Source organism: Chenopodium quinoa, unplaced genomic scaffold (assembly GCF_001683475.1).
Source record: "Chenopodium quinoa cultivar QQ74 unplaced genomic scaffold, ASM168347v1, whole genome shotgun sequence".
Lineage (NCBI taxonomy): Eukaryota > Viridiplantae > Streptophyta > Magnoliopsida > Caryophyllales > Amaranthaceae > Chenopodium > Chenopodium quinoa.
In genome coordinates, this window is record NW_018744593.1 from 581,981 (window position 1) to 597,481 (window position 15,501).

Consider the following 15,501-nt stretch of genomic DNA (forward strand, 5'->3'; position numbering starts at 1 on the left):
GGTTGGATAATGAGGGATTGAATAAACTTTTTTCGCGCTACATAAAGAGTGATAGTGTCGATTTCCATGTTTGTAATAACATAATAGCAGTGTATTTTTCATCAAACAACAGTAAGAAATTGAAATTGAAATTGAGCAGAATTCAATATGTTTCATTGCAAAGCTTTACTTGTAAGAAAAAGTCAATCCTATAAGAAGTTTCGATGCTCAAAGAAATACAGAAGAATTGAACTTTGACTGTTAGCTCGTTTACCTCAAGGGAGGAGTAATCCATCCAGTAGACCAGTACTAGCATATGATGCAGATTTTTTGTGTTCCTGTAACGATCTAGAATCCCTGAAGGCTTCAGCATACTTTGTCAAATCTGACTTTTACTCGTACTCCGATTCTCGTACTGGTGTATAATCTAAGAACGAAAAACCCCCAGGTTTTTCCCTTCTGAGCGCATGGTTAACTACACCAAAGTGACTTTGATCTCATTCGACTAGCATTCTCTTCTTCTTCAGCCTAGCTTGTGAGTGGTTGATATTCCATTGAAGAGTTGTAGAAGATGAGGCTAATCTTGTTGGACTATGGGGGTTGCTTCTTGAGCTACGTACTGTGCCCTGCTTCATAGTACTTTCTCTCAATGTCATCAAAAGAAAGTACTTTCTCTCAATGTCATCAAAAGAAAATCATCTGGACATCAGAGAAACTTGGTTATCTTGATTATGATTATAATTACGATTTTTTCACCAAATTTCCTTGAGTTTTTAACTTTATTCACCAAATAACCATAAAAATTTTCAAATTCACTATCTATCATCCAGTTTCATGAAAATGTCACAACATACACTTTTCTATTAATCCTGTTAGGTCATGTTCATTTCACCTTAAAAAAATAATATTTAGTAAAAATAATATCAGTTTAGCAAAAATAATTTCAATTTAGTAAAATTAAGTTCGCTTCAGTAAAAATAATTTTAGTTCAGGAAAAATCAGTAACTTTAAAGAAGAAATATAACAAAGAATCATTAAAAATAGTTTCAGTTCAGCAAAAATAATTTCAGTTCAGTAAAATTAATTTCAGTTCATTTAAAATAATTTCAGTTCAACAAAAATAATTTATGTTCAGCAAAAATAAGGTGAAGTGAACGGCGCTTTAGTTATTGAGGTTCATTGTGCCACGTGGCAGCCTATAATTAGTTCTTATTTAAATTATTTAGTTAATTAAAAAAATTAAAACAAAATAAGTAAAAAAAAAAAATCCCACCACCCCAAGGCTGAAGTCCAGCCATCGGCCACCAGCCCCAACCCCGCCACAGATCCCCTTCCACGCGCAGGTGCTGCCCCCAAGCCTTGCGCCAGTGGATAAAATATGACCGAAATAAAATATTTTTGAAAACTGAAAATTTTGTAAATAACTAAAGTTGATGTGAGGAGTCTGCTGGTTGCTGTGTGCTGCAGCCAGCAGGAAAAATGCTGTCTTGGACAGCGTTTTATGTGCAAAAAAAATTTAAACAACGTTTTATGTTGATGAAATAAATGCTGCCTCGGTCAGCGTTTTATGTATCTTTGATTTTATTTTGTTTTTATTATTTTTTATAAATCAGAATTTACGAAATTAAAAAAAAAAAAAAAAAAAAAAAAGGTCAACAGGTAAAAACGCTGTCCGAGATAGCGTTTTATACCTTAATTTTTTTTTTACAAAAAAACCAAAAACCTGGGTATAAAACGCTGTCCAAACGTCTTACCCCTGAAGCTTAGTTTGGTAAATAGTTTTGCCACGCAACCACTTTGCAAAATATTTTCTAAATATAGCTTAGTTTGGAAAAAAAAACCCGACTAACACACTAGATCGACAATAGGGATACCTGTGTTTTCCTGAAAACCACTCGTCTTTGTTCTTGTGATAACGGAGGCAACACTTAAAAAGTTAAAATAGTCTAAAATCTTTAGCGCAATGAGGTGCTTTGATTTAGGACCAACAAAAGATCCAATTTCATAAATCACTTGTGTTGCCAATTCATAAAAAGCACCGGTATTAAGTGCGTACTCCTTGAAATAAACATGTTTCTTAAGAGAATAATTCTGTTGTTCATGTGTTTTGAGATTTAGAAGAAACAAACCTTTTTTGTTGAGCAAATGTTGAGGGAACTCGTCTGGAAGGAATATTCGAAATATTTTTACAGCACCTAACTTTGCTTCATACATCATATTTAATTTTACTGACTGAGAAAAAACGATTAAGTTTTTCTCAAGATCAAATCAGGGTTCGTTGTGTATTTGAAATCTTTGTACGAAGTATTATTTACAACTTTGAGTGGTATTCATACTAAGCTAACCTTGGGCAATAAGCTAAGAATCCCTACTTCTAATAGGATAATAAATTCTACTCTGTACAATTTATTTTAGGTAAGTATAGGATACTAACTACAGCGAGTGGGTTGGTGGTGTATGCCAATGAGATCAAAACCCATAATTTATTTTAGGTAAATATATTTCGAACATTCTAGGCATTTCTCCTCTAGAATTTTAAAAATATTAGACGTTTGGCCTCCATCCAAAAAATAAAATAAAAAACATGACCTTTAACTTTGGCGATGAGTCCGATGGTCTTGTCCTATGTCAATGGTAGTCAGTGGTGGTTTGTTGGGAGGACAGAATGTTATATTGAGTTAGAGGGATAAAAAAAAATTAAAGAAAAACACGTGAAAGCTTGTCCATTCATGTTTAAATGCGGCGTTACTTGGTAAAATAAGGGCGTCGTTTAGCTTGTCATTTGTTTTTTTCAAAGTATAAATCGAATTTTTGAAAAAGTAAAATGTAACAATTCTAACCATTAACAATACGGCACGTTTTTGGTTTAATTAGGTTATCAGTTTTTGATTAATATTTAGCAGATGTTTGTCAAAGGTTGTTTTATTTAGAAATAATTAGGAGTAAAATATTTTTTTAATTTTTGGAAGATCGGCTAAAGATGGTTTTATTTTAATAAATGTTAATAAATAAAAACAATTAAAAATAGTGGAATACTTAAATGAACTATAAGATGATGATTATAATTATTCGTGTAATAACATAAGGTATCGCTCCGACCCAAATTAGTTTTAGTAATAAATCTTGGATTATTAGTCATTCGTGTACGTCATATTTGTATAGATGTTTGGTTATGGATAAAATAAGATACAATGCTCGAGTGATGTATTGGTAACAATTTACAAAACTTTGCACCCAAATTTGAGTAACTTGATGGAGCAGCGAGCATAGATTACTGGTAACGAGTTGAGCTGCCTCTTGAAACGCTTCACCAAGTGCCCCAAGAACGTTCATCTAAAAAAGGCCTCACCAAACCACCACCGTCCAAACCCATCTTCAAGCCCCATCACAGCCAGTCAACCACGTTCACTCTAGCCCACCCTTACCCTTACCCTCACCGATCCACCCCCACCAGGCCACCCACCAGTACACCATGCTATATAATTCCCGCTTCCACATACTAAATTCTTCACCACTGCAGTGCTACCTCCATCAAACCACCCACAATAGCCACCAGCCCACCTACAGCAGCCTAGCAAGACTGGATATTAAACAGAAAGTAAAGCTGGTTCGAAAAAAAAATCGTGTAAATCTAAGGGACAAAGACGATATAATTCGAGTCTGTGGTAGCTAAATTTGGCCAGACCATACACCAGATTAAGCCAATATTCTTGCAAACTGTGGTTCACTGGTGGCATTGGGAGACAAATATAGTTCACCGACTAGGGGACGAGGCAGAACAAAGGTTCGTTGCAACTCTTGCAAGTGACCCAATGACTAGTGTCTTCTTTTTTATTCCTCCCGTTCCCTTACAAGGCGCGGTTCTTTATTTTGGTTTCAGTTGGTTAAAAGAAAACCTTTTCACCAATTTGGAGAAAGAATGATCAACTTCTTGTATCCACTTAGAATTTACATTTCTGTCCTGCAAACTAATGCAGCTAACATCACAGTACACAATTTACACAACCAGAAAAAAGGAGTTTGCAGGCTATTTATCGACTAGAATGGTAATACATATCTCCCAGATCATTTTTCAAGATCCTAATTCTACCAAGAGATTGTAACTATATATATAATCAATTACACATGCGCTACAGTGTGCTAAGATGTAGCACTGGATATTTGCTGCAGCATCAGATTGTAACTTTGTAAGATTCTACCACTTTCTTCGAGAGTGGAGAGAATATTCGGCCATAAAATCTCACACCAGCACATTAGCCGGGAGACGCGCATTATAAGCACTATTATGGGGCAAATGGCAAGTCATCCTTGATATGTCATACCTTGAGCTCGGTTTGTGTCGTCCTTCACACACATCCTTGATCAGTCATACCTTGTGCAACAGTTAGGAATGCAGCAATGGCAGCTCCATACACCAGAACCCTAACAAAAAGGAAGGAAAAGACATTAGAATAAGATAATCAAATGTAAATTGACCCTCAACTCATGTATTAGGTAGACTGACCCAATAATATAGAAGGTAAAGTAATGGCCTAGCTTCAACCGTGCATGCATATTTTGTAATGGTTCAAATGACACTTTCATACTCCTCTCGGCAATTGCAAACATAGAAATCAGAGTTCAGAAGGGGTAGATAAGTAATTAGCTGCTGACAACAATAGCATGTTGGTCACACTAAAACAACTTATCCAGATCTAAAGCAATGTAACTGACCCCAATGTTCTTTGAATATAAGAAACTAGGATTAGATAGGAACAACTTTGTATTCATACAAGTGCACTGACTCAAAAGGTTACACAATTCCACATGAAATCTTTATCACATAAATTGAGGGAAGCCAGACTAGGTAGATTGAAATGGCAAGTGCATGTGAGTACAGATGTTAACAACAAAAAAAATCATCAGGTACTGGCAAATGACAGCATTATTACCTAACAAAAGCAAATCCAAACTAGAAGTTCAGCTACATGCCGTATTAAATTTTAAAAGTCGAGAAATCTACACAACAAAAATAAACTCTCAATTTCCTCATGTTCTTGCAATAGAAGATTTTAGAAGATGAAGACTAAAAGAAGGAAATTTTTACCATTTGTAAGTGTTGCAATTTTATTTAGTAAAAGAATGAGGAAGTATTATATATTAGGCAAAAGTATTATTTTTAAGCTATTTAATCATAAATGAAATTCTAGATGAAGTTACTGCACAAATCATGGGATGAATAGCTCGAATCATATGAAAAGGAGCTACTTCCCCAAAAAACTTGCTATGTCCCTCAAATTTAAATGAACCTCCCTTCACATGGGTGCATGGTGACGTGACACTAGCAATTTTTCAAATAAGTTCTGACACCTACATTAATTAATTAAAAATAAACAATTTTTCTTTGTATTCAAAACCTTCACCACAAGCTTATAGTAACAACTAATAAGTCTAACACCAGCTAAGTACACGTGATACAAAATACAGCAGAATAAATGATATAAAACGATATGACATGCTCATTTAAAGAGGATGATCCAGAGGAAATAATAGACAGTTACAATGTTTAAGAATAAATTATATTCTGTGCGTCATCAAGAATAGAAAGAAGAAAGGTCAGGTGGGCTAAGCAATGGAAAAGAATGTAGGACAATTATGACCTGACCACTGAGCCAGGATTAGAGGTCTACTACAAGTTTTAGGTCTTATAAAAAATCAATATTTATACTTTCCCAGTAAACTTTAAAAAGGCTCCAGCTCTAGAGCAGGTAAGGGAGGGTCATAATATAATCAGTTTCCTTCATCTCCAAGGAGCAGGGAAAGAACTATATCCTTAACCTCTTACGACAATTAACGTTAATTCTCTACACCATTGACACATTCTAGAGAAACTGGAAGACAAAAAAGGGCTACTGTACTTGGTATTGCAACTTACTCGGGACTTTCTTTCTCATAACCAAAGTCTGTTGCTGCTTTTAAAGCTCTCTGATATGTCTGTTTCATGGCATCCTGTCATGGTAATAGTACAAAGACTTAGTATCTCACAGAATTTCAATCTTAACAAAACATGGAACAAGATATTAAACAGTAATTATCATGCACAATTTGAATTATACAAACTACATAATACATATCACAGGTCTACTCCTTTTCCTTAATAAAAGACCACATTTCAATCTTTTGGCATCCCAAAAAAAAAAGCCACTTTCAAATTTAGTAACTTATACTTTAAATTTTACCAAACTCAATAATTGAACTAATCCTTTTACCATATGTTTGTGAGCATATAATAAAAGGACCAACACAAAAGAGAGAAAAATTTGTGTAAAAATGTACAAGAGGTTTGGTATGGGAGTATTCAAGCATGTCATACTGACAGGCTCCACCAAAGATCACCTTCCAGCACATTAGCCATTGCCAGGATTTCATATGAGCATCTCTTTTACCATCTAGTAAAGTCGCTAGCATTTCAAGATCCATAGCCTCTTCAAAACAGATTGGAATATCTTTGCTAGCATTCATCGCATATGAAATTATAACATTTTTATAGTATGCATATAGTCCACAAACACTAAAAAAATTAGATTGAGTCCAATAGTCAAGAGCACCATGGTATCCACAGAAAAATTCTCATGAAAATTGCTGAATTGGGCAAAAAGATATCGTTATAAGGAACTATATAAGGCAGAAGACATTAGCTTTGGATATAGCTAGGAAGACCCAACAACATGAAGGAATCATCAGATGATTGTTAAGCAAATCAAGAGTAGTTAAGGTTCGATCATTTTATTTAACCAGCTAGTTTGATTTCTTTTACACTAAACCACAATTTAATAGCATAATTTGAAGTTGAAAGTATACAATATAAAAATCATATACAGTGTATATAAAGAAATGTTAAACGCCAAAAAGGGAGGAAATTTTTTTTAACAAAGTCTCTCACAGCAAGAGGGTTGTACCAATTGTCAGCTAAAGAACATCAAACTTGGTAAAACATGATGCTCAGGCATCAAGTCAAGAGAGGCCATCCACTGAGATCTGTTTGGAACTTTAGACCGTAAACAAAATTATAAAGGTTTATATAGAGGTATATATCATACTGAACATGGCTGACCTGTAATTTTGATTCAAAGTCTTCTGGGGACCATTGAATTAGATTGAACTCATGATTTAGTTCAAGTTCTCCAGCAGCAACCTGTATGCAACATCATTGTAGTTTCACAAATAAAAATCACAAGCATCGTGGAGAAATCTGGAAAGCAATAGTTATTCTCTAATTTCATGACTTTTTTTGTGTCTCGTTTAATAAAGTTTAATTAGTCGGAAAGGCTATCTTGGTCAACTCTTAAACTATTTATCATAGCAACCAAGATAATACCAAATTACCAAGTATATGCATAACAGCAGTCTTACCCCTCCAGCACCAGCAGCCATAGCTGGTGCAACTACAACGTTGGCTTTCCTTAGGACATCAACCGCTTCCGGGGTGCAAGGCATGATGGAACCTAAGGTACAATCAGATAATCAGTAACAGGAATTTACTACAGAAAAAGTTGAGACTTGACACAAATAAAAGGTGTACCTTCAACTAGAAGACGACAACCAGAATTGACCAAACTTATGGCATCAGATTGATCTATCTCGTTTTGTGTAGCACAAGGAAATGCCACATCACACCTCTCAGTCCAAGGTTTTGCTTCATCATAGTACTTTGATCGAGCATAAGTTTTAGAATAATCCCTGCCAGGCCCAAAGAAGTAAGATACCTCATAGACGTTAAAAACCACAAAATATAAATTTAAATGTATCTACAGTAAAACAAAAGCAAGAGCTAGAAAGATTGACCTCAAACTTCTTTGTTGAGCTTTTATATCCCTGAGAAACTGAATTTTCATGAAGTCAAAGCCATCTTCATCTACCAAATAGCCCTTTGAATCTGTAACAAGCATTTCAGCACAAGGATATGTCACTAATGGAGTCACATACAAACAGAATATAACTAATGAGTAGAAATATTGTGATCATTACTGAAATTCATCTCAGAATAACTATCTAAATTGTCCACAATCAGTCAGCGTTGAGATTAAAATAGACAAATAGTACATCCATAAAGAAAACTAATATAGGATGAACAGAGAAGCACTAGATGCAGGAGCTTAATTTTGGCACATGCTGAGCTGTCCATGTCTACCATGATGTCAAATGAATAAATGAATCAAGCAACAAAGACCTTCAATATCCTAATCTCAGTAAACTTGCAACTATTCCAAAATGTAAAACAGTTAACATCATGGTAATTTGACGTAACTGTACTGAGAAGATAGTCTGTAAAACTTTATTATTTTTTTTTTTAAAAAAAAAGTGTTCAGCACATTGCAAATTGGCTTAGGATCAATCTCCCAGAAATCTTTTACCTGATACTGTGATAGGAACAGCGCCATAAGCAAGAAGCTTTTCTATGACATGGAATGCGATTTTCCCAGAGCCACTTACCACACACCTGGAATAATAAATCATAATCGGGATCAATCCATATCTACAGATATTATCTATTTCTTCTTTGAAAGATTCTTTCAAAATAAAACTGATCAAGAGACCTCTGCAGATCCCAAATCTAAACACATCATTAAAATGATATATAACTTTAAACAAAAAAACTGCAATCTCATCAATTAAATCCAACACCTTAAACCCTTCAATTCTCTGCTTGAATCTCCTAGAATGAGCTGGGCAAAGAAAACCTGCAGATATAAGAACATTTGTCAATTCCACTCAATGACATATGCAAAGTTGACCAGAAACAACTCTCAAAACTAGAACAATGGAGATAAGTTAGGTCAAAATATATGCAACAAATTGAGAATATCAAATTTTTTTAAAAAACTCCCATGGAAAATTCAAAGTAGACTGCAAAGCATAATAAGTGAAAGATGAGATTACCAGCCCATAGCCAGTAGCTTCTGTTCGTAGGCTAGAACCAGACCAGAAAACCCGTGATCCTGTAAAACTTCCCTGCGTAAGAAAGCAATTGAACAGAAAAATGCGAGATTATTTGCTTCTGCCACAATAATTGTAGGCATTAGTTCAGCAGAGTAGATGATGTGAAATGAAAGGAAAGAAATTAAAGGTGTCTACATAACTATCTTGAAAGAAACATATAAGTACTAGAATTTGTCTAAAAGACTCCATGACTAGTTCCATGGATGATAATGCTGAAATATTTTGGAATCTTAGCTAATGAACAATTTGTCAAGGGATACCATTTGATGCATACAAACTTTTGTAGGTTACTATTAATAACTTAATATCTACTGATAATTATCTGGGCAGTAAATTACTAATAGGCTGTCTCCAAGTAATAGATAGACCAACATGTAAATATGACCAAGTTGGAAGCTAATGCAACATTCCACAATAATCTTTCCACAATAATCTATCTTCCTTAATAACACAGGAAACTCCTTATCTTCTATAGTTCTATCATCAACAAGCATAATGCATCTTCAGCTCACAGCAAGCTGCTCTCAGCTAACACACGACCAGGACAATGCAGAAAAAAATGGAAATAAAAACCTAAAACTCGCTTTATCAATAAGTGAGTGTGACTCAGGTTTTATGTTTCTCATGAGGCCATTTCAGGGAGTTTACTTCCACAACATTTTCACTGTTAAAAAACTAAGGTTATATTATTATTTTCAGGGAGCAAATTTTTAACACATAATGTATTAAAAATTACACTCTAAAGCCCAGAACCACGACAAACGCAACCTGAACCATATCTACATTTCCCGCGACACCATAACTGTTTCCATGATGCAATTGAACCTGAATTTTGGAACCATGACTAGAACAGAGAACCCCCCCCCCCCCAACCTCCCCTTTCCTTTAATATGATAAACTAAGGTCAAAAGAGGTATGCAACTTTCCTTCAGGCTTCAGCCAGTCAAAACAGTGAGAGAATAAGAATCATTCTTGTTTAGATGGTTACTAAGAGTTAAAAAACTGTACATAGAAAATACAAATACAAAAGGAAAAAAACAATAGTAATCTGTCGAAAGCAGTAGCATAATAAAACTAATGCTCCTTAATAAAATGACATTATTTACCCTAAATGACTGATTTACCTGAAAGTGACCAGCAAGGCGCCTATACTGCCCAAAAAGATAACCCATCTCCCGAGCACCAACACCCATTTCTTCAGAAGGAAGATCCTGTTATATATGAAGATTGACCAGACATGACTTACAATCATAATAAAAAAGAGCACAATATCATCAAACAAGGAACAAAAAGCTTCAGATTACCTGATCAGGCCCTAAATACCGGTACAGCTCATTAATAAAGCTTTGACAGAAGCGCATAATCTGTAGATACAAGTAAATTCAAGAATGAATTATGGCATCCAAAGTGAAACAAAAAAATAATAATAAATGAAAAAAAAATATTTAGGGAGACAAAGAATACAAAAACTAATAAGGAAATACGGAAACTAGACCACAAGGATATGAACAAAAGTACCTCATTATCACTTTTCCCTTTTGGATCAAAGTCACTTCCACCAGCCGCCCCTCCTAGTTTGTATGGTGATAAAGCATTCTTTAGAGTCTGCAATATGAATTAACTGTTAGCAAGAACAGGCAGGCAATTACATGCAAATCTGCTGTCCTACTTCTAATCTTTTAAATGAATGTATTATTCTATATCATATGAACAGGAAAGGCCAGTTGTATACTTTTCTTAGACCCAAAATTGTTTGTTATGTCATTCTAATCATTCCCTCTGCCCTCTCCTTCCCCCTAAACTCCTTTACGTTGATGTTCCCACCGCCACCGTCATCGGCACCACTGTATCCCGCCACCGTCATCGGCACCACTGTATCCCACCATCATCACCCTTACTAACCCCGCCACCGCCACCACCATCACCCTCACTAACCCCGCCACTGCCACCACCACAAGTACCATTGCCACCCCATTCCCACCCAATGTATAAAAAGGATCAAGGTGCAATAAAGCGATAGAGGTCGTGCTACGCTTAGGCTTCTATTTTTCCTTTCCCTTTCTCCTCTTTAAACAAACAAGAAAAATCTAGGAGTTTTTTTTTTTCCTTTCTCCCCCTATCCCTTTCTCGATTTCATAATTTCCCCTTTTGATTTTCCAAAAGGCTCTTTAGTAAACCTTTCTTAAACAAGTGTAGATATGCAAAAGCATAGCTTAATATGTAACTACAACGCCAACATGACAAAAATTCTTCCATACTACCTTCATTCTCTTTAATATCTTAATTTACATTTTAGTAAATATTATAGAAAGTATTGTCAAAGCATACATCCAGAGACGAATCTAACAAGATGCCACATCATTATGTTTTTCTTAACATTTAAATAATTAAATCACAAAAGATATTCAAAAGAGGGGTGTAAGTGAGTAACATATCAAGCGTTGCAATTAAAAACAGCGGAGGAAGTATATCACTAAGAAAGCGCATAATTACTTTATGGTAGAAAGTAAAGATGATAGTTACATATAAGAGGGAAAACAAAAAATATTAACCATATACCATTGAAACATCTTTTGAACAATGAATTAACAACTTATTTAAAGTAAATTACAGAATTGAACAAAGTGCAAGTAGTTACAGTTTTATTTTGTCTTGTCATTAATCCCCATTTAGATTTAGACAAGGTAGGGATGGGAAAATATTCATTACAATAGATTATACCTGCTCAAAAGCAAGAAATTTGGCGATACTTAAGTTCATCGATGGATGAAAACGAATTCCTCCCCTACATGGACCTAACGCCTGATTAAACTGCACCCGAAATCCTCGATTAACATGTGTCTCACCCCGGTCATCAACCCATGGAACTCGAAAAATAATTGCACGTTCAGGTTCAAGCAAACGTTCCATTATATTAACATAACTGAAATGAAAATTAACATAAGAAGTTAACAGCCAACTCAGACAATAAATTGTCTTTGTGAACATAATATAACAAATGATTATACAAGTAGCTAACTTACTGTGAATTCTTTCCAATTACTCTTTCAATCGAATGCACTGCTTCTTGTACTGACTGAATAAATTCCACCTCATGAGGATCTCTTTTTAATACAGCTTCAACAATTGATCCAGCTGTTTTTGACATTAAAGCTACATGTTGTAGAAAACGTTATACAAAAACCACAAAAGAAAATTTGAATAAGCAAATGCAACTATATTTTAACAAGATTGACAAAAAGCATTCATGTCAAAATATTAGTATAATCGTTCAGCTGAAAATGACAGATAGAAACACCATGCATGTCAACCAAAATCGGAAGCGGAAACTCATTTACGGAATGCATAAAGACTGAGATAATCTTGTCACCAAATAGAGTTATCATAGATAATTTCCTTAAAAGTGCAATTAATTAGAGACTTAAAGTAGAAGAAAATGGAAGTGGAAACTCAATTATTGGGAGCAAAGCCGTAATCTCATCACTAAATTGAGGGTTATCATAGATATTTTTCTTTAAAGTGCAATTAGTTAGAGTCTTAGAGTAGAAGAAAAATCAGAAGCGTAAACTCATTTATCGAGAGCAAAGTCGATAAAATATTGTCATTAAATAGATGGTTATCGTAGATCGTTTTCCTAAAAAAATGCAATTAGTTAGAGACTTAGAGTTACAGAAAACACCAAATATTTTTTATTGTCTCAAATTAGTTTTAACGTCTCTATGGGCTAAATAATCAAATGGCAAACGGCAAACCTAGTGGGAAGGGAAAAAAAAAACCACAGAGAATTCTACATCCATGCCATCAAGTTCTCTTCTCTTGCTACATATTCTCAAAAGAAAGCACCGTGCTCATTTAATAAGCTTGTTCAATGCACAAAATGAAATAAATACGGAGTACTATAGAATCAATAGGACACTTTCACCTAATAAATTGGGTTCGGCTACTAAAATGCACAATAGGAACCTATAGTTAATGAGAATGTGGGAGAAATGGATAGGAAAAACAAAACTGACCTTTAACATACATAGGTTTATCAACAACAATCTTATCCTTGGAAGCCATTTGTAGCCGAACAGCTTCTTTATGCAACAAGCTATTATTATGTTCTTCCAAGGCACTCATCTGCATATTTCTACTGCCTTCATTTCCATAGGGATTCCTCCTATGCTTCCTGCCATATTCTCGACAAACAGAACAGAAGATCCTTGCAGTTCCATCCTTGACATCGACATATGCCCATTTGTAGGTATCAGCCCATTCTTCTCTCCATCGTTTCACAACCTTTTTCTTTTTCTTCAATGGCTGACCTTTTGATAAATCTTGATTGTCATCTTGGAGAGATGGCATAATTTGTATTTGCTTAGTCTCATCCTGCTCATCAACCGAGGGCTCACGTGGCGCACTTATTAGAGCAGCACTAGCAAACGATGGATCATCATCCCCAGGACCAATTTCCAAGTCGATTTCTTCTCCTACTCCAAGTTCTCTAACTACCAAATGATGCCTCTGCTGAATCAGATTCATGTCATCCATTGTAGAATTCATCCCTAACCCACTCACCGGAAGCAACATTCAGCATGTCAATCCTAACCAACCTCCAGTATCTTTTACTCTGCCAATAACCAACAACACACAGCTCATTCAACTCAACAAATGCAATGTCCATACTTTTAACTCCAAAATTCATACATAAATTACAAAGAAAATTATACATCAATGAATCAGCACAAGTATTCAAGACCATCCAAATTCAATTTCTTTCGGGATTGATACACGCGGGCATGCCAATATGACCACTCTCAGGCTCTCAGCCCCCCACCTCAACCACCCCCACCCCCCAAATTCAACTCCTCTTTGCCCCCAGTGAGATGAGAATTTGATAATAAGTGTTACACAGTGCAAATAACATAAGAAACAAACTTACCAACGATATAATTTACTCTTCCACCCTAATTTTCGATTTTCATATAACAATTATGAAGGAAAATCACTCAAAACAGACTAAATTTTAACCAAGAAATAAAATAAATTAAATTGACATATCTTATTAACATAATTAACATCTGAATTGCTGAAAACACGCCAATAATCACTATCAAAATTTAAAAATTAACAAACAATTGATACGGAGTACAACAGATGCACAAACAATAATCAAAAATACCCAGAAACTAAAATTAAGTACAAGTACCAAATTACCTCAAAAATCCAGGAAAAAGATGAAAACTTTGAAAATCCAAGAAATGGGTTTTCCAGGATTACACTTCTACACAACCAAAATCCCCTTTTTTCAATCCAACTTCAAAGATTAAACCAAATTGGTAAAAAATTGATCGAAATCTTCAACGAGAGTACAAAATTCTTTCTAACCACTCCCACTTCACAAACACACACACTCTCTCCTCCTCTCTCTAACTTAGAAGATTTTGATTGGAAATTTGATTTGATTTATGGGATTTTGCAAAGTGCAATTAATTTGGTGTACAAACAAACATTATGGTAGAAGAGAGGAGGAAAAACAGTGGAAATTTTTGGTATTTTTAAAGTTTAATCTTTGCTTCTTTCTTTCCAGACTTTAATCATTCTTACCCGTTTCTTAGCGCGTGTAATGCTGTTTTTGTGTTTTCTGTTTATTTGGATCACCTTATTTTCGGTTTGGGTATGTCTTACACATGATTAGCTACACATTGGGGGCACATTAGTTTATTAGAACAATTTTTATTTATATGTATGAGTAATCTCATTTTTTCATAAGAGTAACCTACTGATCTCATATAGTCTATAAAAGTAACCCAAATTCATTATACAAGTAAAATCAAGCAATTTAGAAATAAGTAACCCCGTTTGTTCATTCGAGTAACCCCTATTCTTTTGTTTTAATGTTTTAAAAAATAAAAGAATAATTCTACTTATTTAAGAAAGTAACCCTTTTTTCTCATTTAAGTAACCTTATATACGTTAAGGTAACCTCATTTGCTCATCACCGTGACCTCTATTACTTTATTAATGCCTTATATGTGATTATGTGAAGTGGTCACACCATGTGGCTAGCCACATATAAGAATTTGTGTTTCGGTTCATACTATAATAATGATCCATTATTATGCAATATAAAGGGGAGTTTTTTCACGAGTTTTTAGAACGCCACTTAGAATTTTAATTTTTAAAAATTTATTAAAGCGCCACTTAGGATTTATATTTTTAAAACGCTACAATAGAATTTTTCCACGTAAGATTAGTTTTTTTTTTAAGCGCTACGTAGGAGTATAATAAAAAAATCGCCACGTAGGATTAATAATTTTAAGGAAAAATTGACGAGAATAATCCCAACTTTGCTCGATTCGCCCAATATAATCTCAACTTTCCATTATTTTTTAATAATCCGAACTTTAATATGAATTTACTTCTAATGGTCCCAAGTGACCGATAACTTGTTGAGTAGGTAATTTTTTTTTTTGGTTTAATTTACACGTGGCACCACGTGATTGGTCAAAAGTAAGATTTAATTTTAATTTTTTTTAAAAAAATTATTATTTGTTACTA

At 34.5% G+C, this 15,501-nt stretch overlaps 1 protein-coding gene across 2 annotated transcripts; it reads right to left on the reverse strand.

Annotated features, from left to right (window-relative positions):
• Positions 1-3,881: 3,881 nt before the first annotated feature.
• LOC110699581 (NADP-specific glutamate dehydrogenase-like) lies at positions 3,882-14,592 on the reverse strand. Of its 2 annotated transcripts, none has more exons than XM_021877082.1 (16): positions 14,158-14,592; positions 12,972-13,570; positions 11,982-12,111; positions 11,680-11,881; positions 10,477-10,563; positions 10,263-10,322; positions 10,083-10,169; positions 8,899-8,970; positions 8,644-8,699; positions 8,373-8,458; positions 7,804-7,894; positions 7,541-7,698; positions 7,372-7,463; positions 7,073-7,153; positions 5,894-5,967; positions 3,882-4,401 (listed from the first exon to the last, which is right to left on the reverse strand). In XM_021877082.1, the coding sequence occupies exons 2-16, from the start codon at positions 13,528-13,530 to the stop codon at positions 4,326-4,328; spliced, it is 1,911 nt and encodes a 636-aa protein (XP_021732774.1). In that variant the 5' UTR covers positions 13,531-13,570; positions 14,158-14,592; the 3' UTR covers positions 3,882-4,325. The 2 variants fall into 2 exon arrangements, with proteins under 2 accessions (XP_021732774.1, XP_021732776.1); XM_021877084.1 differs by having other exon boundaries at positions 11,982-12,093; positions 14,158-14,591.
• Between the last annotated feature and the right edge of the window lie 909 nt (positions 14,593-15,501).